The sequence below is a fragment of the Budorcas taxicolor genome, chromosome 11, assembly GCF_023091745.1.
Source record: "Budorcas taxicolor isolate Tak-1 chromosome 11, Takin1.1, whole genome shotgun sequence".
NCBI lineage: Eukaryota > Metazoa > Chordata > Mammalia > Artiodactyla > Bovidae > Budorcas > Budorcas taxicolor.
The window spans coordinates 38,625,573-38,649,938 of record NC_068920.1 but is presented as its reverse complement, the minus strand read 5'-3'; the positions used below and the strand labels follow the sequence as shown (position 1 = coordinate 38,649,938).

The following is a 24,366-nucleotide window of genomic DNA, read 5'->3' as shown; positions in this document are numbered from 1 at the left end:
CAGTGGGAAAGAAATACTTGGAAAGCAACAGTGTTGAAAAGGACTTTGGAGTGAGTGTGGACAGCAAATTAGGTAGAAGCTTGCAGTAAAATGTGCCAAGAATGAGCGCCGATGCTATTTTCAGCTGCAAAAGCACAGGCCCCATGGCACAAAACAAGGACACGCAGCCTCTTTTTATATATATTTTGGAAAATCTGACTCTAAGGCAACAATTTTATATCAAACTGCTTTTAGCTTAAACGAGGTACAGGGAAGAAAATAGCCACCATGACCTAAAATGACTATGGCGATATGGAATTCTCCAACAAGATAATTTATCATTCTTGCTTTGTAGAGGGCATAACCTCTGTTAATGCCAGCCTGAAATCTTATCAAGGGTGATGGTAAAAACATGTATGCTTAATTTTTTTTCTGCAGAATCTCTCTCAAAAGAGACATATCATAATAGCCATGAAAGAAAGAAAAACATAGGAAGCTTACATGCCTCCAGACTTCAGCTCACTGGAGAAAGCAAAGTATAGGAATTATAAAGTAGGAGAAAGGAATCCTCACACAAGACCCACCTTTAAAAGGAGATACACTGCCCCGTGTCCAAGGGACATTGGGAACTTGAGAGGTCCAAAATGGCAGGCAGAACATGACGGCAGATGTCCAGATGTCAATTGGAAATCAAATTCAGGTAGGCAAGGTAGACTGCTCCTTAGGTAGGTCTACTGATGGCCAGGAGTTAGAATGGTAGACAGTAGCAGTCAGTGCCCTTAAAGAAGGTTGGTTGGCAAGAATTAAGCAGAGAATTAAGGCAGGCAGGTGGACTTGAGGGCAGGATATCAGAGCCAACAAGATACTGGGATGCTGTATATCTTGCAAGAGACTAAAAGGCTTGGCAGGACATGTAGAAATCCCTCTGATGGTATAAATAAGAAGGCCTCAATTGAAAGACTACTTATAGAGATACGGGCAAGGTCAATGGAAAAAAAAAAAAACACAAAGTATGTTGAGCTAACAAGTGACTATCAAGGTCAGGAAGCTGTTACCGCTTTTAAATCTAAAGGAATAAAGGAAGGACATAGTATTTCCAGGGTCCAGGAAGAGCTACAGATACAGAGGCTGTCTGTCAGAGGCTGCAGCTGCTGCCAGAAAGAGTGCCAATGCGGAGAGGGAGCGAGCAGGGAAGAAAGACCTTGACCTCTTTCTCCTTCTGTCCTACTGTCTCCTGGTGATGCCTCTTATTGGCCAAAGCCAGAGAATAACAGAGCCCAGGTGACACAGTTCGTAGGAATCAGCCTTCCAGAACAAAGATCAGGGAAGACAAGGGCAGAGAAGAAAATCCGTTGATGATGATGCTAAGTGCAAACAAAATTATAGGCACAAGTGCTTTTTGAAGAATCCAAGGTGAAGACCAGTTAGGCATAGTGGACCAGTATGGCAGATCAGTCCAAAAATAACTTACAAATACTTCCTGTATTGTGCTGCTGTGCTGTGCTCAGCCATGTCTGACTTTGTGTGACCCCCGAGGACTGTAGCCCACCAGACTCCTTTTTTCATGGGATTCTCTAGGCAAGAATACTGGAGTGAGTTGCCGTTTCTTCCTCCAGGGGATCTTCCTGATCCAGAGATTGAAACTGCATCTCTTGTATCTCTTGCACTGGCAGACAGATTCTTTACCAGTGCCACCTGCGAAGTCCTTTGTCTTGTGCTAGACCCACTATTAGTTGCTAAGGATAAAAAGCAGTAAATTGATTCTTTCTAATGAAAGCTTTGCAACCTAACGTGAAAATGATGATAGGCATGTAAACAAGGATAGGCAAGAAAGGAAATCAGTTATTTGGGGGTTTGGAAATCATTAAAAATTCCCATAGAGCAAGAGATACTTAAGCTATGAAAATCAGAACAAAGCAGAGAAAGAAGGGAATCTCTAGAAAAGGAACATCAAGAGACAAGAAGCAGCCTTGTATATGTGGGCATACAACAGTTTTGTCTTGGTCTGAGCAAAGAATGTGAAGGAAATTGGAATTAGAAGCTGCAAAGAGATGAAGCTCATGGGTCTCCTTTGGCAGACAAGTCCCCCTTGGCCAGACTCCTATAGAAACACAGCAGTGCTAAGCTGAGTGAGTAGATGGGGTGTTGGTAACCATGTTTGGAGAGGCTGGGGAAATACAGGGATTCACCTAACCTGCTACTCCTTTAAGGTTCTCATATTTCAGGAGAAGGTGAAGGAAAATGAACAGAACGGGCAAAGGGGTAAACAGACTGAAATAAATAGCACAACCGAAAAGAAATAGTAAAAATAAAATAAAAAAAAAATAAATATTAAAAAAATAAAACCAAACAGAAAGTTCACAGCAGGAACAGAAAGAAGGGACTTCAAACACTTAGAAATCATAGAGAGACAGTCCTTCTCTGAGGATTAAACTCATTTCATCAATAATCAAAGGAGAAAGAATGTCTCCTACTCTGAACAGAACCACTATTTACTTACTTCATTTACTATCATAGTCAGCAATACTGAGTCATCTTAGAGAGAAAGCTTATCAATGGTGGTGGCCAACATAGAATGGTAAGGTCTAGCAATGTGAGTTCTGTATACACAGAACTTCCCAGAGGAGAATGACATTGAATCTTGGAGGCACAGGGTGGGTATTTTGGCAGTATTCTTTGTGGGGAACAAGAAAATTCATTAGACATCACTGAGTTTTAATTTATGCTCATCATATAGCCTTCTGAGCAATAGTTTGTCTTTTTAATACATTTTGAGAAAGGGAAGCCTTGCCAGTGTAAATCACTTTTTGAAAAGGTTATCAGAGCAGAGATTCTGGCTAACATATTACCCTTGTCAGCTTAGTTAATGGGATTCTTTCCCTGAGAATCTAGTTTTGCCACTGTGTTTTTATAATGCATTTTCATGACCCATAAGACAGCCATTCTAACCCTAGAATACAGTAAAATTACAATTAATTCTATCCTTTGGAGTCTCATGGCAGTCCTACTCAGTTCTGGCAACCATACAACCTCACTGCCTCCATCTTTTTGGATTTTCTGCATCTTAAAAATAGCTTGACTTGTCTGCAAGAGAGAAAGGTAAGGTGTTAAGATTTTCTTAGAGGTTTCTTAGAGGTTTAAAAAAAAAAAACTTAGAGGTTAAGTTTCTCTAGAGGTTTCCACCTCTAGAAACACTTCAGCAAAAAGACTACAGGCTGTCTGTGGATACAACAGATGATCAAAGTACAGCCACGCAGACTATAAAATATACTTAATTCATCTCAAGTTTAGTTTCTACCTTCCATTTTATTATGAAGGAGGCACTATAGGAAGGTAAAGGATGGGCAGTTGTCAAACTATTTTTTAATTCATAAGAATTTTTCCTCAAACTAAGTCTCTATGGAGACTTGAATTGTAAAAATATCAGAGTAAAGTGTATGTTTGGAAGAAGGAAGAAGTAGCCAGGAGTTCTGCCGGCTTCTTTCCCAGGCCTATTGCGCCATCAGCACATCCTGGGGAGCCCCTGGGGCTGAGTTTGAGAACTGCAAACAGAGTCAAGGAAGCAGATAGGAAAAATCAAATAATAAAAGTTCTGATCTTGGCTCCACACCAGGTTTGAGAAAAGGCCTCACGATTTTATTTCCTCATTTAATGGAAACAACTGCCCCACTTTCCTTTGGGCCAATAAGGAAGCCATTTTCATGGTCATGTAGTCAGAGGGATACTTTGAAGGTGCGTTCACACCTGCTCAGTCCCTAAGTCATGTCTGACCCTATGACTTATGGACTGTAGCCTGCCAAGATCCTCTGTCCATTCCATGAGATTTTCCAGGCAAGAATACGACAGTGGATTGTTATTTCCTTCTCCAGGTGATCTTCCCAAGCCAAGGATCGAACCTGCGTCTCCTGCATTAGCAGATGGATTCTTTATGGCTGAGCTACCAGGGAAGCCCAAATGGTGCTTTAGGAGGCAGGAAATGGGAGGCTGGGCTGGAAAGAGGGTTCTTTACAGATTCTTTTCCACTGCTCCATACGGGATGCAGAAAACAAAAGAGAAAACATTTAGACATATACTCATGTTTGGAAATACAGTCTCCTCGTTACATAATCATTTCACAGGCTTTGTTTAAAAGCCATGGTTCTAAAATGTTCCAAAGAACATGTACAATTTCAAACAACTTTTCATCTATTTCTAAAAAATCATCTTTATCTCTGTTGTGGGCTAGTGAAATTACAAGTCTTTTCTTCAATAAATAATTATTGAGCACTTCTTAGTTACAAAACATTGTACCAACTCAGTAAACTATATGAAGTTGCCCTGGTCCTTGACTTTGACAGAGGAAAGGAAGAGGAGTGAATTACAGAGGGAATTTGTCAATTTGCTGTTAATTATTACAATCAGTCCTTCCTATATGCATCACAGTTTCACCCCCAAATCCACAAGTTAGGTGCCTTTCACCAGTTTCTCTTTGAGTGTGTGTGTGTATTTGTGATTTTGATTGGTTTTAATTTAATGAATTGAGCTATCTAATCTTTTTCTGCCCCCCCCCCTTTTTTGCTAAAACAGTTTAACCTACTCTTATGTCCAGTTCTGTCTGATAAAATTATCTTTTTCCTTCATTATTTGGCTTATAAAATTGACCATCATGGTTATATTCTATGCTTTTTATTATGTCATCTGAAACACTATTAGTAAATATTATTAGCTAATAGTTTGCTGATTTATATTATTAAGTATGATATTTAGTTTAGGATGTTCCACTTAAAATGGGAATAATCACTGGGAATATCACTAGCTGGGACATATTCTTATTCCATTTAGGCCAAGTTAATGTGAAGAAGCAGTAGAAAAAGTAGTAGTTTCTACTTTATATTAAATTGAAACTCAGGGTTTGAACCTCTCTAAGGGTATGATGTTGTGAAAGTGCTGCACTCAATATGCCAGCAGATTTGGAAAACTCACCAGTTGGCCACAGGACTGGAAAAGATCAGTTTTCATTCCAATCCCAAAGAAATGCAATGCCAAAGAATGCTCACTACTGCACAGTTGCACTCATCTTACATGCTAGTAAACTAATGCTCAAAATTCTCCAAGCCAAGCTTCAGCAATACGTGAACCGAACTTCCAGATGTTCAAGCTGGCTTTAGAAAAGGCAGAGGACCCAGAGATCAAATTGCCAACATCCGCTGGATCATCAAAAAGCAAGAGAGTTCCAGAAAAACATCTATTTCTGCTTTATTGACTATGCCAAAGCCTTTGACTGTGTGGATCACAATCAACTGTGGAAAATTCTTCAAGAGATGGGAATACCAGACCACCTGACCTGCCTCTTGAGAAACCTGTATGCAGGTCAGGAACCAACAGTTAGAACTGGACATGGAACAACAGACTCGTTCCAAATAGGAAAAGGAGTACGTCAAGGTTGTATATTGTCACCCTGCTTATTTAACTTCTATGCAGAGTACATCATGAGAAATGCTGGGCTGGAAGAAGCACAAGCTGGAATCAAGATTGCTGGGAGAAATATCAATAACCTCAGATATGCAGATGATACCACTCTTATGGCAGAAAGTGAAGAGGAACTAAAAAGCCTCTTGATGAAAGTGAAAGAGGAGAGTGAAAAAGTTGGCTTAAAACTCAATATTCAGAAAACGAAGATCATGGCATCTGGTCCCATCACTTCATGGGAAATAGATGGGGAAACAGTGGAAACAGTGTCAGACTTTATTTTTGGGGGGCTCCAAAATCACTGCAGATGGTGATTGCAGCCATGAAATTAAAAGACGCTTGCTCCTTGGAAGGAAAGTTATGACCAACCTAGATAGCATATTCAAAAGCAGAGACATTACTTTGCAAACAAAGGTCTGTCTAGTCAAGGCTATGGTTTTCCAGTAGTCATGTATGGATGGGAGAGTTAGACTGTGAAGAAAGCTGAGAGCTGAAGAATTGATGCTTTTGAACCGTGGTGTTGGAGAAGACTCTTGAGAGTCCCTTGGACTGCAAGGAGATCCAACCAGTCCTTTCTAAAGGAGCTCAGTCCTGGCTGTTCATTGGAAGGACTGATGCTAAAGCTGAAACTCCAATACTTTGGCCACCTCATTGGAAGAGTTGACTCATTGGAAAAGTCTCTGAGGCTGGGAGGGATTGAGGGCAGGAGGAGAAGGGGATGACAGAGGATGAGATGGCTAGATGGCATCACCGACTTGATGGACATGAGTCTGAGTAATCTCTGGGAGTTGGTGATGGACAGGGAAACCTGGCATGCTGCAATTCACAGGGTCACAAAGAGTCAGACACGACTGAGTGACTGAACTGAACTGAAGGGCACATAGTGATATCCATAAGCCAAGGCTTGCTTGAATGATAGAGTTTTTTTTGTCTTGATCTGGATGAAGGCATCACTTTCTCATTACAGAGGAAACCAACCACAATGACGCACAGATATTTGATGTATACATTAATCACCATGTTCCAGAAAGACAGGTGAAAATCAGTGTACAAGGATTCCTCACTTCTCAGAAACCTAAGGCTGGCCTCTAGGATCTTCACATTAATGCAAGATTTATCTCATTTTTCTCCGCTAATTTTCCTTTCTGTTCAATATTGGAATATGAAAAATGCTGACGTGAAAATGAACTGAATCTCGGAAGCAAGCCTCCAGTTTGTAAATGGTTTTTATCTGGATGAGACTTTGTTTTTCCTCAGAAAAGCAATGGCATGGGCTTAGTGCATTTTCACCCTTCACCTTTCAAGGGTTTGAATGGCAGTTGTTTACCTTGAGGCAGCACTGCAGAAAATCCCAATCACATCGGCAACTGCAGCTCTCCTGCATCAGGAAAATATTTTTTCTTCGAACATTCTGATATGACAGTCAACTCCAATCAATGAGGATAGTTAAGGTTGCTTGTGATAGATGTGTATTTGAGAAAGGCTTAGATGTCCAGACTAGAGAAGTGGTATGAGTTGACAGAGGAACCGTTCTACCATATCCTGGATAAATTGATGCTTTTTCCTTTCCCTGTCTGCTTAAATATTGAAGCCTGATTCATTATCTGATTTAAGAAGTAAAAAGATAAGGGTACAACATATTAGCAAGCATGAGGCTTATTTACAAATTTTTCCATTTAAGAAATTTAAACTAGCGTGTCAGTTACCCTTGAGATAAACACGATCACCAAAATGGGACCATATTCTCTTTACCATGGGTAAAATTGTTACATAACAGTACTCTTCCTCATTCCTAAACTCCAGCTACCACTGGAAGAAGCTCATTAGCAGTAAAAAGTGCAATAGATGGAGGCGGATTCCAGAGAACATAAGAATCTTAAGGAGTTGGGACGTAATTATTAGCAATGTTGGACAGTGCTACACAATGCAAAGTACATATTCAATGCTATCTCAAATGCTTGGCATAAAATTCAGCTTTCTACTTGTTATGCCAAGATCGGTTCCCTTCCCACCTTCTTCAAAATATCTACAAATACCAGGTATTTGGATAACATCTTAACTTATTAAAAACTTCTGTCCCAAGAGGTCCATTTCACAGCTACGAAAAGAACAGAGATCAATATAATGAAATGAAAACTAAGGCAATAATGAAAATAGGGACATTAAGATAAACAACCAAAGTTAAGCTTCCCCTTGCAAAAGCCACCAATAAGTCAGCATTTGTAAAAGGCATTCTATGGGCACTTTGAGTAGACCCTTGAAAAGATGCCAAAGAGACCCACTTTCAACCCCCAACAAGCCAAAAATCCAGATGAGAATACATATAGCCTAAATGTAAAATGAATGATTCATTGAGTAAAGAGTAAAGGTGGAAAAGATGTCAAGCACCAATGGGTCCAACCCCCTCATCTCATGAAAGAGAAAACACAGCCCCAGAAGTCACCTGAACTGAGAGGCACCTGACTGGACCCCAGGTCTCCAAGCTTCTAAACATAAAGACAATTCCACATCATTGGCTAACCTTTTCCCAAAGGGGATAATTATTCATCACCAAGAGCGGGATGGCTGCAACAGACATGGCTAAAAAAGAGCTCCAATGAGAGAGCTTCTAGCAATGGGGTTGTTGTGGGAAGGCCTTTGATGAGTTTAATGACCCTGAGTAAATTAGGTCCTGGGGCAAAACCAGCTTATTGAGAAACACTTCAAAAACCGTGATACAATTGTTAAAAAAAACTTTAGCCAACCATCAAGGCTTAGAGTGCTCATTATGTATTAAACATTGTACGGGTTCAAACTGAGGAAAATAAAAGTGCCCAAGAAGTAACACATTATGTCCCTGGCAATACCTTCTGCTTCCTACATCCAGATCCTATCTCCAGAAGAATCATGAAGAGCAGCTACCTGTGCTTTTGATGAGTTTTCCCAATTGCCTCCTCATTAATAAATCCTTACCTATCACCATGTAGGCTTAAGACATTAGTCCAAAGCAGTATTTAGACAGTGTTTTTTCCAAAAATTTTGACTGTGACCCAAATTAGGAAATACATTTTATCTATCTAGTATACACATGTATATTAAGCTATAGCAGAAATATGATGCAATAATACACTATTATGTGCAACATCTTTTGATCTTTCCCATACCTTTCTACTCTCTTTTTTCTCATAAGTTAAATATAAATGTGGATCATGATGTGTTAAATTAGTTTAATGACTCTAATAGATCATAGGACTTCTCAGGTGGCACAGTGGTAAAGAATCTGCCTGCCAATGCAAGAGCTGCAGAAGATGGGGGTTCAATGCCTGGGTTGGGAAGAGCCCCTGGAGGAGGAAATGGCAACCTACAAAAGTATTCTTGCCTGGAAAATTCCATGTACAGAAAGCCTAATGGGCTACAGTCCGTGAAGTCACAAAGAGTCCAACAGGACTGAGCGACTGAGCATGCACTCAATAGATCATAACCTATTTGAGAAATGCTAAGAGATCATCCATTCATTAATTCCCCATATATTTACTGAGGGCCTACCCAGCACTATTTGAAGTATTTGGAAAACAGGAGTAAAGGGAACAATGGAAATTTACATCCTTTGGGAGCTTACATTCTATTGCAGGGAGAACAAGGTAAAATATAAAATATACTGTATGCTAGATAATGATGAACTTTAAGGAGAAAATTGGAACAGAAGGGGAGATAGGAAGTACTGTTGAGGCACTTGTGGTTTTCAATAGCACGGCCAGGAAAGTTCCCACTAGAAAGGTGACATTTGTATAAAGACCTGCAGGAGGTAAGGAAACATCTAAGGAGGAGCCTTCCAGGGGTAGAGGAGAGAGAGACAGGCTGGACCTGAGGTCAGAGGGGTAGCAGATGCTGGATTTGTTGAGCCTTGGAGATCCCAGAATACCCAAGTCTGTTAAATTTGGACCTTTGAACATCTAATGTCTTTAATCTAACATTTGTCTTCCAATCCCAAATGATCAAATCATAGCCATTTTCATTAGTAATAATCTCATCTCAAAACCTCTGCAGCAAGCAGCTCTAGAATCCACCTCTATCTCTCACTCACATCATGACTGTGCGGCGACTGCATTTTCCAAAGATGGCCACAACTGTAGCTCCCAAGTCACACGCTGTTCTGCAATGAAACTCTGCCACTCTCTCAGTTTTCTGTCACTGTCTCAGTAAGTGGAGTTCCAGTGCCCTCCTCTGGGATCTGGACTAATACTCAGGCAGTAGAATAGGACTGATATGATGCTATATGACTCCTATGTCTAGGCCAGCCCTAGGACTTTTATCTCAGTCTCGTGAAATACTTTTACTTGGAGCCCTGAACTACCATATAAGAAGTCTGACTACCCTGGGAACACCCTGCTGGAGAGGTCACATTTGGATGCTATGTTCAACAATCCCAACTGAGATTCTCCTTCAGAATTCCCAGACTAGCCCTGTGAGCAAAGAAGCCGTATTGAAAACTGTTGTTCTAGCCTCAGCTATTCCAGATCTCAGATATTCAAATTACTTTCAGCTAAGGCTCTAGACATTTTAGAGGTGGGAGGAGCTCATCTCATTGAACCATTTTCAAATTACTGACCCACGGACTCCATGAGCATAATACAATGGTTGTTGTTTTCTACTGCCCAGTATTATGGTGTTTACATGCGTTCATGCTAAGTCGCTTCAGTCGTGTCTGGACTCTTTGTGACCCTTTGGGCTGTAGGCTGCCAGGCTCCTCTGTCCATGGGGATTCTCCAGGCAAGAACACTGGAGTGGGTAGCCATGCCCTCCTCCAGGGAATCTTTCCGACCCAGGGATCAAACCTGTGTCTCTTACGTCTCCTTCATTGGCAGGCAGGTTCTTTATCTCTAGTGTCACCTGGGAAGTCCCTTTGTGGTGTTTACTATATAGCAATAGATAACCAGAACAGACTCCAACGTAAGGTGGTTCTCTGACCCTGCAAAGAGTCATACTACTTTGATGCTACCAGTGTTTTGCTGTGATGCTGAGGCAGAGTAAATCCTCATTACCTTTATTGTTTGGCTTGGTTTATGTAGAAGAGACATTTGATGCTCATAAAATAATCCATTTGCTCTCCTACATTTTCTCTTCTCCCTCACAGTCAGCTTATGGCCATATGACTAGTTCTGAACCAACAGAATGTGATAAGAAGTAATTAAATCACTTCAGTGACATGGTAGTTCTAAGTAGGTGTGATTTCTCTAATTATTCTCTCTTGTGTATTCTCTCTTGTGCTGGAGCACAAACTCTGAGAAGATGTTGACTTCCCTGAATTTCTGTTGGAAAAGAGTTCCCAAAGAGAGCTTCCAGATCCCCACCAAACTGTGATATGAGCAAGAAATTGATCTTTGTTCTGTTAAGCTAAGTGGATTCAACACATCTTTTGTTATTGCAACATGGTCTAGCTGACCTAACTATTACAATTTTCATGATCTGTCATTATAGTCATTCTTTTGCATACACTATAAACTCCCTGTTTTTTTTTTTTTTTTTCCTGGGAGTTTCTATCCAATTGAATTCAACTCAATGCCTACTCAACTCCTCCCCAAAGCAGCTATATATGGTTGGAGGAGGATACTGACTCAGCAATCTCTCTGACTGATTTCTTTTTTAAAATTCATGAACAGTAATTTCAAGGGGGCCCTTGTGCTTCTTAGTTTGTTCCCCTAAATTTTCTTCTTTAATTCATTCTCCAGTTTTCTGAAGTGACACTTCAAAATGCCTTTACTTTCTTCACATTAACGCCTCCTTCCCCAAATTTATTCTCAGCTGATGACTTGCTTCCTCTTTTACTGACAAAGTTGAAGCCACAGAAGAGGATTTCCACCCCCGAATGTACCAATCTGTCTGGATCTGTCCATATATTTTACCTTCCCTTTTCTTCACTGTAGATGAGCCGTCTAGGCTCTTATAAAGTCAACAACTCTAGTTGTACTCTGAATCTCATCCTATCTCTTGTGCTCAATGATATTGCTTCTGCAATCTCTTCTTCTCTCTCTCTGCTTTACTACAAAGCTGTTTCTACTGCAGGTCAACAGCACACAATCATTACTTCCCTTTAGGGAAAAATCCCCTGGAAGAATTAGTTTTACTCACTGTCTTCACTTTCTTTCTTCCCAGCTCTGCTGAATCTCTTTAAATTATCCTGAGCTCTCCTCTAAAGCAACTCTTGTCGAAGTCACCAATGGCCTTCAAGTTCCTAAGTCAAATGATTGGTTCTCACTAGACACAATTTCATAACAGCTATTGGAACAGTTGATCTCTTGCTCCTTCATGAAACATCTTCTTGACTTGCCCGCTAGAAGTCTATGCTCTCTTGATTCTCTTTGTATCTCACTTGATAGACTAATCCTTTTTAGTGCTCTTTTCTGAATCATCTTCATTTGCCCAGTCTGCAAGCATTGGAAGACTCCCGGGCTTGATTCTTAGACTTCTTTTATTTTTCATCAATATTTATCCTTCCAACTGATCTTATCAGATTCAATGGCTTTTGTTATTAGCTATTTCATGATGAATCCAAAATTTATATTTTCAGCTCCAGCTGAATAGATTTTACTTCTGAACCTGATCTATATATTGTCTTATATAGGCAGCTCCACATTTTCCTACTTGGATACTTAATAGGCATCCAACTTAGCAGATAGAAAGCTAAACTCTTCTATTTTCCCCCACAATGTATTCCTCCCACCACCCCCCATGACAGTACATGACAACTGCTTTCACTTAGCTATTCAGTCCCCAAAGCTTGGGGTCATCTGTGACTCCTCTTTCTCTTACATACCATATCCAGTCCTTCAGCAAATCCTGTCGATTCTATTTACCAGTTTCTATCCTGAGTCTAATCCCTTCTTACCACTGTCACTGCTCCCGTGCTATTTCAAGCCACCATTATAGCCATGAAGACTTCGCAATAACCTCTTACCTATGTATGAGGTATAACCCATAACCGTTCTTGCTCCATTGAGACTCATTTCCATACAATGCAAGTCAGATCACACTCTCATCTCAAAATGCTTCAGATAGCTTAGCATCTTAAGTATTAAGTTCTCAGTGCCCTATATGACATGACTCTGCGCTAACTTGCATGAAACTCAGGCAGGTACTCACTCTGCTCCAGCCACACACCCTTTCATGCTTTTCCTTAACTTCACCAAGGAAGGTCTACTTCAAAGCCTTTGCATGGATAGTTTTCTTGTTAGAGACATTCTTTTCTCAGTATATGGCTCCTACTTCATTTTATTTAGCTTTCTGTTTCAATTTCACTTGTTTAAAAAGGCTTTTCTCTGCCCACCTATGCTCTTTATCTCTTATCCTGTTTTATGACATAAAGTAACATAAGTACTTTATGTTACTTATCAATAATATAACAGTTTATAATTATTTGTTTACTGCCCCACATCTTGCCTTAGTAGGCCTAGAATGTAGGATCCATTTGGGTGACAACTTGATCAGATCTGTTCAATACATTGTACTCTAGGACATGATAGGTGCTCAACAAATATTTGAATAAATTAATAGCTAAATGAATATGGAGCTCAGTTTTGAATAATGAATGAGAAAGTCTTCTATCTGAAAACCCTGGGTTCACCTGAAAAAAAAAATCACAAGTCATCTGCACATGTCCAGTAGAATCAAACTGACTAAAGTTAAGACTCCTGGCATATAAAACAAACTCAGGATGGACAGCAAAAATAATAGTGAACCACGGCTCTTAATGTCCCTGGCAGTGATCCACAGGAGATCAGCAAGAGATACAGCAGGAGCCAGCTTGGTGTCTGTGTGTGATATTAGCCCATATTTCTCCTTCCTGAAAGAGGAAACCCATCCACATAAAGCAAATGAGGTGAAAAAAAAGCTGACAATGAGTTATAAATTAAATTAGTGACATTCTCATTGGTTTATGCTTGTGCAGAGAAAGGACATTAGGCTGGAGCTAAAAGGGGTCATTTTAGGCATTTTTAAAGAAATTAAGTTTAGATTTCTCTCTCTGAAATCTTTTCTAGAAAGAATAGACATGCCTGTTTTTAACTTCTTTCTAAGCCTAAATCTTGAATGTACAACTTGACAAACATACCTTTACTTACAGGGCACATATAAGCCGCTTCAGTTGAGTCTGACTTTTTTCATTCCAGTGGACTGTAGCCCCTCAGGCTCCACTGCCCATGGGATTCTCCAGGCAAGAATACTGGAGTGGGTTGCCATGCCTTCCTCCAGGGGATCTTCCCCACCCAGGGATAGAACCGGCATCTCTTATGTCTCCTGCATTGGCAGGCAGGTTCTTTATCACTAGCACCACCTGGCAAGCCCTACTAATATGGACATCAGGGCAAAATATGAAAATTGGTACAGGCTTAAAAATATACAGGATACAGAAGTATTGTACACACACTTCTGAAATGACACTGGGGACATTAAGTGGATGGATAGTCAGAAAAAAGAACACGAAGATGAAATATAAAAGGAATACAGGCAGTCAAAAATAAAATGGTGGAAGAGTAGAACACCTCAGTGACATACTCAGCTTTAGGGATAAGTTCTAATGAGGATGAATGGCTTGAATCTTGGAGCATAAAGGAGCGAATATTCACTACCTTAAAGAAATCCATGAAGGAACACAGAAATAGAGGCTTATAAAAAGAGTTGGGCCTCTTTCCCTCATATTCAACTGACATTGGACTGTGCAGTTTTGACACCATGTAAACTAATTCATCAAAGGACTACTTTTAAACAATGCTGTGTGTACCACCAGGAGGTATATATCCGCCAGACTCAGCTTATGGATGCTTGACATCACATACATCTCACCACTGTCACCGAGATGTGCTTTGTGGATCTGAGGCTCTGCATGCAAGGCTGTGATTTTTCTGTTCTCAAGTTCCCCTTCCATCTCTCTCTCTCTTTTTCACACACACACATACACACATACACATGCAAGTCAACAAAGTAGAATGGAAATAAGAAGTCTGAGGATAATACATACCTTCAAGGTTTTTACAAAAGAATGACAAAATTCTAACTTCAATTGAGAAATGAAACGAATAATATTATAGGATCTTCAACATTTTGACTGAAGAGTCCAAATACTTCATCTCATAGATGAAGAACTGGGACAAAGGGACTATACATAATTTGCTCAACAAAACATACAAAGTTAGTGGAAAAGCTGAGATGGAAAGCCAGATGTCTGAGCTCTGTGGCATGTCCTTTTCATTTCACTAGATCTCCATCTTGGTATCTTTACTATTAATATTAGGATCATTTTACAAGCAAAACAAAGCACAACAAAACCAACACTCCCTTGATGGAGTAAAATCTTCAATAATAAGTATATGTTTACAGGTCTGTTGGTGCCATGTTTTCAGAAGAGAGCAGAAAATTTCCTTTAAGAATATTTAAGAACTTGAATTGCAGAAATACTGAAGAGTAACCATTCACCGGGCTTCTGGAGTCTGTACAAATCCAGTCCAGGGCTGATTTGTGGTTATAAAGATGACTGAGAGAGAAGAAAATGTGAAAGGTGTGGGTTTTAGGTTTTGAACATTTTCCTTACTGTGGCTTTCAGTGTTCTTATTCTTTCTTTAAGGAACGAAAACATCACTCTGATTTATCTGAGCGTAGGGTACAACTCAGCACCACTAAAGACAATTTTTCTCCTTATTTGTAAAAGCTATGTAATTGCATACTTTATAGAATGTTCCTAATAAGTATTTCCACTACCTAATTATATTGCTACCAGTTTTAGAAAAAGCCTCCTCAGCTCTAAGGTGTCTAATTCGTCCATCTTGAATGATCCATGTTTCATTTGTGAATCATGCAGCGTGATTTATAAGAATCTTGTATTTAGTTAAAACACTGAGCTCCCAAACATAACAAGTATAAATGGTTCAAATCTAGACCTATGCTTGTCACTGGTGGAAAAAAATTTCATATATTCCTTCAGGAAATAGAGAAACTCTTTTTGTTAACAAGATGAACATGCATTTAAAGATGATACACAGAATGCAAGAAAAAACTCAATTTCTTGAAGCCAGGGACTGTTTCCTAGTCATCATTGAACACACTGCACTTAACACCCCTGGTTAAAAAGTAACACAATAAATCTTATTGAGTCTCTACTCTGCTACTCTGTACTAATACCTTTAGGATATTCTATTATGTTCAGAAAACAATTCTTTGACTTATTTTTTATCCTCATTACTTTATTCAATCATTACCCTCATTTTTAAACTGATAATCAAAGCTTTATTATTATTATAATGATTGCTGTTACTATTATTTAGTTTTAAGTAGGAATTCTATTGTAACACGGTGGTCAAATTGGTACTGACTTTTTGTTTATCCTCTTCTTATACAAGAGGAAACTGAGAAGGGGATGACCTAACAGGGCTGCAGTGAAGATGTGTTTCTAGATAAATCCATTTTGCAGGGCTGTTTTCAAAAATGTTTGTTTCAGTCAATATGAAAAGAGTCCAGATCACCTTGAAGACTTTAACCACATGCCTATATCTTTGTTACTTAATAATGGAACTATAATTTATGGCTGATATTAAGTCAGGGAGTGCAAAGCAATTATCTTATAGCTGAAAACTCTCCTGTGAATATCAGTTCACCATCTAGAGACCATTTTCACAGCTTATCCTTCACTTTATGTAGGGAATTGTATCACAAGGGACAGAACTCTTCAGCAGTACCACAATATCACCATTATTATCTCTATTCTGATAAGCTCCATCAATCTTGTTGATGAAATGTCACTCACTTTTCTTCCCAGACTTGATATTCTCTTTGCAAGAAACACACACACACACACGCACATTCCACTTTCTACACTGTTTATGTTTGTCTGGGGAAAACACATAAGAAGGAATAACCTTGACTGAGGATACTCATGAACCGTTTTCACCAAGATATCAAATAATTAGAAGACTCATCTTTAAGTGGGCTTCCCAAATGGTGCTAGTTGTAAATAATCTGCCTGCCAAAGCAGGAGACTTAAGAGACATGGGTTTGATCCCTGGATTGGGAAGATCCCCTAGAGGAGGGCATGTCAACACACTCCAACATTCTGGCCTGGAGAATCCCATGGGCAATCCCAGACTCCTGGCAGGCTACAGTCCATAGCTTCATAAAGGGTCAGATACAACTGAAGTGACTTAGCACAACACACACATCTTTAAGTGGTTGCAGGAAATTTTAAGCAGAGGTGGGGAAATGGAGTATATTTTTGCAAAATATTTGAAATGAATTAATAGACAAAACTTCATGAAGAAGTTCTTTGAAATTAGAATTTATCAGTGGCTCTCAGAATTTTCATCCCATGATATCCACTCTTGACCACCATTAATCTGAGGATTCAAGACAAGTATGAACCATAAAGTTTTGTGTGAAGCAGATTTTAGATCTCTTTAAATTTGTACCCCATGATCTTCATCCTATGATCTTTGAAGAAGTTGAGTAGAGAATTCCAGTAGTGTGTACTTAAAAAAATAAAAATAAAAAGAACAGCATTAAAGTCCCTGGTGTAAATGGGAAGATGGCTTGGTCAGCCTACAGTTGACTGAAAAAGGACTAAGGGAAAACAGACAGACACCACCCTGAGTAAAATTTCACATCATCACCCAGACACACCGATGCAAAATTAAAATAGATTTCCACCTGAGAATTCAAGAAATGTTCTACCTTGCCCCACACTGGTAAGAAGCCAATTACCACAAGGATGGATAGTTACCCATGGCGAAGAACGGGATTCCCAGCAGGGTGGAATTGTACTTTCCATCGGTGATGAAGAAGATCCCAGCTGCAGTAATGACGGAGATGCACACGGTGAGCACCCCCAGGAGGCCCAGGAAGGGCTTGCCACGCAAACAGTCCTTCATGGAGCTGGAGAGGGTGGCTGTGGTCAGGATCAGCATGAGGCTCACTAGGACCTTGCTCCTGGCCAGAATGCTGGTCTTATGAAAGTCTCTCCAGAGGCTAAAGGATGCTAACGAGTAGAGCTGGAGGTCCTGGGGCTCCTCCTGGAGCTTCTGCATAAGTTTACAGAACTCATTCTCCCACTTCTCCCCTATGAGGTCCTGAGTGGCAGAGCCATAGGTCTGGAGGTAGTAGGTGATTTGAATGGCTCTGGCTGACTTGACCCGCTGGTCCTTGCTGTTTGGCACTTCCACTACCCCGCCCAGCTGGTGTCCAATAAAACTGTTTCTCCCATCCTTGAAAACACAAAAAGGGGAGACTGAAGTTACCAGGGGGATGCAAATTCCAGAGAACAGATTCTTACTCTAAGCGAAGCGGCACAAAAGGCGGAGGTAGGCTCTAACAGTTGAGGAACTGATGTGGGTGGAGTAGCATGCGATGAGTTTATATTCAACCTTTTGGAGCTCCATGAGATACCATGCAAGATGACTGGGAAAGAATGCGGAGTCTCATGAAGTTATACCAGACTCGCCGCATGCATAGGAAAATGTACGTACAGATTATGTTGATCTCACCCATAACCACATTCTTACCGTTTCCTTTTGGAATAATCAATCGTATAACTCCTTTATGCATGATCAAGTTTAATTATTCACTTTTGTGAATAATTAAAAAGTGAAGCATGGCATGAGGTTAACAATCTTTAAAAAATTACAATAATAATGCATTTTAAAAATATATACTAAACTTTCTAAGGCTAACACACACCCCTACATTAATACACACACCTCCATTAACACACACACACACACACACATACACTAACACACCCAAGCATTACAAACATCCCTCCTTGTTTATACTTTGGGAGTTCACCTGTGTATTGTAGAACAAGCAGCAGAAAATACTGCTTTTTAACAAATAATTTAATAGCATTGAAATGTTTACTAAATATAATGTGAGCACTTGTTCTCTCATTACAACCTAATCCACCGGTTGTAGGTTGACCAGAAAACACAGTGGACAGACCCACCAAATAAGATGGATAAGACTTCAGGTGGGGTTGCCAAAAGTCATTTCAATTTCAGGATTTCGCATGAAGTAGAGTGGACAAAATCAAAAGAGTGAAGTGAAAGTCGCTCAGTTGTGTCCGACCTATACAGTCCATGGAATTCTCTAGGCCAGAATACTGGAGTGAGTAGCCTTTCCTTTCTCCAGGGGATCTTCCCAACCCAAGGATTAAACCCACATTACAGGCAGATTCTTTACTAGCTGAGACACAAGGGAAGCCCACCAAAAGAAAAGAGAATTCAAAAGGTGGACATCGAGTTGCTTAACCAGATTCACAGCAGTTAATTCTCAACCAGTGTGCTGTACATTCAGAAAGAAATCCCAGACAGCCATCATCAAATTTTAATTAATTTTGCCACAACTGTCATGTACTTTAATGGCTATGGTTGTTAGATGGATTATCGAACCCAGTGGCAGGTTGCAGGATGGATTCTGATTCTGAAAATGTGTATCAGGTCCTGGAGGAGACACAGGTACAAAGGTGAATTTATGTCATGAATAGATTGTGCACTTGCTACATCAGGCAAGACGTTTATCTTGTGAAGATATAAGGGTGGAGAGTCAGAACGGGAAACAGAAAGGTAGCAGATAAAGGCCCTAAATCCAACTCTGTGGTCACCACTACTATCTTCACAGGGCTGTGAGGCGCTGTGTACTCAAGGGACGTTATTGTGGACTCGTTAGATCAGATACTTATATCTGAAGTATTTGTTTTTATACCAAAGCAGCCCTAGAACTTGAGAATGTGTGGAAACACAAAAAACTTGAGAAATTTACAGAGAGTACAAATATTATTATGCAGGTCAAGAAGCAACAGTTAGAACCCGACATGGAACAATGGACTGGTTCAAAACTGGGAAAGAGCACATCAAGGCTGTGTATTGTCACCCTGCTTATTTATCTTATATGCAGAGTACATCATGCAAAATGCCGGGTTGGATGGAATCAAGATTGCTGAGAGAAATATCAATAACCTCAGATATGCAGATGATACTACCCTAATAGCAGAAAGTGAAGAGGAACTAAAGAGCCTCTTGATGAAGGTGAAAGAGGAGAGTGAAAAAATTAGCTTAAAACTCAACATTCAAAAAACTAAGATCATGGCATTTGGTCCCATCACCTCAAGGGAAATAGATAGAGAAACAATGGAAACAGTGACAGACTATTTAAGTGGGCTCCAGAATTACTGTGGATGGTGGCTGTAGCCACAAAATTAAAAGGCACTTGCTCCTTGGAAGAAAAGCTATGACAAACCTAGACAGCATATTAAAAAGCAGAGACATCACTTTGCCAACAGTCAAAGCTATGGTTTTTCCAGTAGTCATATAAGGATGTGAGGGTTGGACCATAAAGAAGGCTGCATGCCAGAGAATTGATGTTTTTGAACTGTGGTCCTGGAGAAGACTCTTGAGAGTCCTTTGGACTGCAAAGAGATCAAATCAGTCAATCCTAAAGGAAACCAACCCTGAGTATTCATTAGAAGGACTGATGCTGAAGCTGAAGTTCCAATATTTGGGCCATGTGATACGAAGAGCCAATTCATTGGAAAAGACCCTGATGGTGGGAAAGACTGAGGGCAGGAGGAGAAGAGAGCAACAGAAGATGAGATGGTTGGATGACATCATGGATTCAATGGATATGAATTTGAGCAAACTCCAGGAGACAGTGAAGGATGGGGAAGCCTGGTGTGCTGCAGTCCATGGGGCTGCAAAGAGTTGGACACAACTGAGACAGAACAACAATCACAAATTTTATTAGTAAAGACTATCAAGAATTGCAAGAAAACTTTAATAGTCACTCCATATACCCATTCCTCCCAGCATGTTAAATAAAAACAGTCTATGTCGGTCTCTATTTCTGCTTTGCAAATAAGATCACCTATACCATTTTTCTAGATTCCACATATATACACTAATATACAATATTTGTTTTTCTTAGTCTGACTTACTTCACTATAATATATGGATACCAAGGGGGATGGGTATAGAAGGAATTGAGAGATTTGGATTGACATATATACACTGTTGATATCTATTGACAAAATAGATAGCTAACGAAAGAATACTGTATAGCACAGGGAACTTTACTTAATGAACAGTAGTCACCTGAATGGGAAGGAAGTTCAAAATGAAGTGGATATATGTATATGTATGGCTGATTCATTGTGCTGTACAGTAGAAACTAACTCTTCGCAAGAGGTGGCTGGGAGGGATCGGGGGCAGGAGGAGAAGGGGATGACAGAGGATGAGATGGCTGGATGGCATCAATGACTCAGTGGACCTGAGTTTGAGTGAACTCCAGGAGTTGGTGATGGACAGGGAGGCCTGGCGTGCTGTGATTCATGGGGTCGCGGAGAGTCAGACATGACTCAGCGACTGAACTGAACTGAACTGAACTGAGAAACTAACACAACATTGTAAAGCAACTATACTCTGATAAAAATTAATAAAAAACAGTTTTTCTATTTAACTAAACCTAACTCTAAATGAACAATATATTTCTAAATAGAGTTGTGAGAATATTTCCCCTTCATTTGGCATTATTTCCCACTCTCTATGGCATCTCTGTAATTTCACCATCTTTTTTTCGTGTTAAAAGCCAAACTGAAATTCTGGCTGTAGGTTCCCAATGCTCTGCCTTTAGTAAACTCTCTGGAGTCCCCCAGGGAGCTGCAGGTGGAAAGGTGAAGTGGCATTGAGGGAGGAAGTGGGAAATCCTGCCCTGGTACTGAGAGGTTTTCAAGGATGGCTTTTGTTCTTTCAGTACAGGTCAATTTGCTCCTCTTTTAGGCTTGTTTATTTTCACTTTAAGCTTGGTATATGTTTTAGCTCCACCCTTGTTTCCACTTCTTTGAAATCCCATCTGTGATGTTGACTTGTGCTTCAAATTATTTGAAAAAAAAGTATTTTAAAGGCTTTATTTATTCACTTAAGAAAGTGCAGTTCTGTCTTTACTCATTTCTGTCATCAAAAAGATTTCTGAGGGATTGTTAGCAGCAGAACAAAGATTTATGTCTCCCTCAGGCCTCATTTGGAGATTATTCCGGATCAAACAGGGTGCTGATAATGTGTCTGGACAAAAGTCAAAATTTTGAAGAAGGCAAAATACAGATTTTTAAATAGATGGTCTATACTGGGTTTGGCTAGCTGTTAACTGCTTCTTTTAAAATTGTCTAATATTCATTTTTTACAAAAATGACTTCATAAAAGATATGCTTTCATCTCATTATATGTAAATGAATGTAACAAATTGAATGCCTTTCTCTCTCTTAACCTGCTCTACTTTACACACTAGGATAAAATAAACAGTCTTTGCACATCCTTGAATCAAAAGCTCTATTGAATGAACATCTTGTACAAACCATTGGCCCAATCAAATCTACTCAATACAGTCCAGAAATAGACTTCTGCACATTATTTGTAAGAGAGAATTCTACTCTTTTGTGGTAGAAGAGTCAATTCACTTCCCAACACATGAGTGCTTCTATGTAAGAGAACCAAAGAATGAATATAATAATCATTCTCTGCGTAGAAATTCCCTGGGTTTGTAAGGAGTCAGGTAGGATTCATGGCGGGAACATTTAATCATGTGACCTGGGCTGTAGTGTGCATCTCTTAATAACTGGATAAGAAACCCTTGGCTGGTTCATTTCCCCTTCTAAGTTTCAGTTTTCTCATCTATAAAAAGAATGATATGAGTAAAAATGTTTACATAATACTGAAGAATTTTTTCAGCTCTATCATGAATTGAACTAATATCATTAAGTGAAAGTGAAAGAAGTGAGCATTAGTCGCTCAGCCGTGTCTGACTCTTTGCGACCCCATGGACAGTAGCTTGCCAGGCACCTCTGTCCATGGAAATTTCCAGGCAGGAATACTGGGGTGGGTTGCCATTCAGGGGATCTTTCTGACCCAAGAATAGAACCTGGGTCTCCTGAATTGCAGGCAGATTCTTTATTCAGGTCTCTAACCCATATCCTTGGGTCCACTTCTGCTCTCTCTCAATGTATATTTCACATGGATGCCAGGGCCTGCTTGGACAGTTCTAAATAAGCTCACATCATTTATGCACCTAAAGCCTTCTACTGGCTTTCACTTGCACTAGGGATAAAATAAGAACCGCTTGCTAGGTCTGCCAGGCACTGCATGGCTTGCTGCTGGCCAAGCCCTCAGGCCTCTTCTCCTGAACCCCACTCCAGCTGTCCTGGTCCTTCTTTCTACTCTGAAACACACCAAGTTAATTTCCACCTCATGGCCTGTGCATTACTCACCCCTCTGCCCAGTGCTTTTGTACTATGGCTGAAGCTTCTTCCTCACAGAGGGCTTAGCTTCAAAGGGACCCTTTGAACCACGTAATCTAAACTAGACACCTTCTTCCCAGTACTTAGTCCTGTTGGCTTGGCCCAAAAGTTCATTCAGATTTTTCCATAGGGTGAAACAGAAATATTTTCTTTCCTCCCTACTATTTCTACCTGAAACCATCTTATTTAACGATGTAGTTGTTCCTCTTCCGTTTCCTTCTTTAGAATGTGTGCTTGTTGAGAGCTGGTACCATCCCGTTTGCTGGTAATCTCCCTGAGCCTAGAACAAAGCCTGGTATATAATAAACACTCCATAATATTTGACTCAGTGATTCACGCTGAGTGTATTTAACTAATCACGGGTTATCTTTTAGAGAGTCTGCTTCCCTAAGAACAGGGAAAGTAAGAGATAATATAAGTGTCTGAGGTTAGTAGGTAGTCAGATGAAGAGAGGTATAGTATATAGGGAGATTAGAAGTTGGCAGAGAAGAAAACAAACTTTACCCTTTTTTCAATCTCTTTTATCTAGTGTGACCTGAGTCCAAAATATGTTTCCTCTTCTATTTTTCACTGCACAAGCAAGCATGTGCCATAAGCTAGTGAACAGACAGGGGACTTGGGGAGTACCTGGAAAAGGCATTTATGTACATCATGGGGCTGGATCATGGGTTATGCACATCATGGAACAGCAAATGAGGTCTAGGGAACCAAAGTAAGTGATGGGATTTGAGACTAGACAAGAAAGCGGGCCCTCTTCTGTAAGGACTGTGAAAGCTTTAATAAAGGAGTTGGACTTACTCTCTTGTAATAGGAAACTACTGGTGAATTCTAAGCAGGGGATGACTTGCTTCACTTTCTGGAGTGCTCTCTCACTGTACTGTGGGAAATGATTTAGGGAGTTGGGGTGACTCTAAACGAAGGAGGTCAGTTAGGAACTCCCTGCAGTATTTCAGTTTCCTGATGCAGCATGAAAAAAAAATGTCTCTGGTAGGTGAATGGTTCCAAGGTGAATCAATAGAATTACAGGTCACAATGCTATCTCACAGCCAGGAAGCTCATCACATTATCACATTAACTCTTCAGGAGCAGTAATGCCAGAAAAAAAAAAAAAAATCTTCCATTCTTCGGGTCTTATTTTGTTTATGGCTACTACTTTGTAGCTTTTAAAATTACTCCCACCCAATCCACACCTCTGCAGTAGGAAATGAAATCAAACTCTTTAGAGATAAGATCAAAGCATAAATTCTCAAAGAAATACAGGAGGAAAGAGATGTTAATGTTTTAAACTGTTGTGCAGAGAAACAAATTATTCAATGATACTCTGAAATTATAGGGGACTAAAGTTCATATCTGCTCAGTATATGTGTTAGGTTGATATTAAGATACTTTCTGTACAAGATAACTTGGCAGCACAGCTCCTGTCTAGAACAACTTTACTTTTGATCTCATTGATTTTCAATACAGTCGACACTGCATGGATACTGGAAATTTTTAGATGGTCAATAGTCTTTAATTGCTGAGAAGAAAAACCACTATGTATGGTACAGATAGTGACATTTCTAAAAGAATGGTGCATTTTGTTGTTCTTATTGTTTAAATAAGATATTTTTCTTATATTTATTTCTTAACATATCTCTGTTTTA

General features: G+C 39.8%; 1 protein-coding gene across 1 annotated transcript in view; it reads right to left on the bottom strand.

Moving 5' to 3' along the window:
• The window catches only part of PTCHD4 (patched domain containing 4), a 199,196-nt gene that overhangs the window by 125,444 nt on the left and 49,386 nt on the right, over positions 1 to 24,366 (bottom strand). The window contains exon 2 of the mRNA XM_052649616.1: positions 17,168 to 17,648. Coding sequence (XP_052505576.1) covers positions 17,168 to 17,648 — 481 coding nt within the window. The remainder of the gene's footprint in view (positions 1 to 17,167; positions 17,649 to 24,366) is intronic.